General features: G+C 38.7%; 1 protein-coding gene across 1 annotated transcript; it reads left to right on the top strand.

Moving 5' to 3' along the window:
- The first annotated feature begins 322 nt into the window (after window positions 1-322).
- On the top strand, window positions 323-619 carry LOC107971133 (putative SNURF-like protein). Its single transcript, XM_016943631.2, has one exon. It carries the CDS (start codon window positions 323-325, stop codon window positions 617-619), a length of 297 nt encoding a protein of 98 aa, XP_016799120.2.
- Window positions 620-1,352: the final 733 nt, after the last annotated feature.

A 1,352-nucleotide genomic window follows, 5' to 3' on the forward strand; every position in this document is an offset into this window, starting at 1 on the left:
CACACTGGAAATTCTATCATTATAATTCTTCATATTATCAGATTAAAAGGAAAAGATTATCTCAAGAAGCATTTTAATTGGTAACATTTAGTATTCATTTATGATTATAAAAATCCTCTTATTTCAAGAGTAGAAAAAAGCATATTAATTTAATAAAGGGTATCTCACAAAACCATACTGTAGGATAACTGCTTCAGACCATTTTTGATTGACTTGTAGCAGACCAAACCTATTGCCAAGAAGAACTTAAAAAGTTGGATGAAGAGTGGAGTGGCTGTCAGAGATGCCTGATGTTTTGGCCTAAGGACCAGTCAGTGAGGCAATGGAGCAAGCAAGGGATTACTTACACCTGAGATGGACTACAGACCAGCACATGCCCGAGGTGGAAGTTCAAGTCAAATACAGAACAGCTGCACTGAGCAACCAAGAGTGTCAATTGTACCTGAGGCATTCTCAGCAGCAGCAAGTGCTTGTGGTGGATTTCCAGGCCAAACTGAGACAGGTATTCATAACTGAGACACCAAGATGTGGTAAAAAGCCGTACTGGAACAATGAGGAAGCTGAATCCAAGCAAAATCCAGGCTCCATCTACTGTTTGCTTCTGCTTATTCGGGGATGAATGAGTGATAGCCTAATAAAAAGAGAAATTAGCAACTTTGAAATCGTAAGTAAGAATAAAAAGAATTGAGGCCTTCATCATGTTTTTATTTTTGCTGCTGTGGAAGCTGTATCTTTAGGTAAATATATAATATAAACATTTCTGGATACAGAGTTGGTGTTCAGAGAAAAATATTTCATTTTCTAGAAGAATATTTATGTTGCCAAACATAAGGACAAGGGAAACGGTCCATCAGAGGACTTCATTGCCCATGTGACCTATTTTTACCTCTCTTCTCCCAAACAAAGGCAAAATATGGGAGGCCAAGGTGGGCGGATCATCTGAGGTCGGGAGTTCGAGATCAGCCTGACCAACATGGAGAAACCCCGTCTCTACTGAAAATACAAAATATTAGCCAGGCATGGTGGTGCATGCCTGTAATTCCAGCTACTTGGGAGGCTGAGGCAGGAGAATTGCTTGAACTAGGGAGGCGGAGGTTGCAGTGAGCCGAAATTGTGCCACTGTACTCCAGCCTGGGCAACAAGAGTGAAACTCTGTCTCAAAAAAAAAAAAGAAAAGAAAAGAAAAAAGAAAAATCCAAAGTGGAATTGGATAGGAATAGTAAATCAAGGAACTCTCACAGAAATCATAACAAAAAGTCAAGACATAGAAAATCTAAGATAATTTCTTTTTAAAATTTTCCTACTCGATTGACACCAAATGACCACAATATAAAACAAAATGGAATTTACCT

The sequence above is a fragment of the Pan troglodytes genome, chromosome X, assembly GCF_028858775.2.
Source record: "Pan troglodytes isolate AG18354 chromosome X, NHGRI_mPanTro3-v2.0_pri, whole genome shotgun sequence".
Taxonomy (NCBI): Eukaryota; Metazoa; Chordata; class Mammalia; order Primates; family Hominidae; genus Pan; species Pan troglodytes.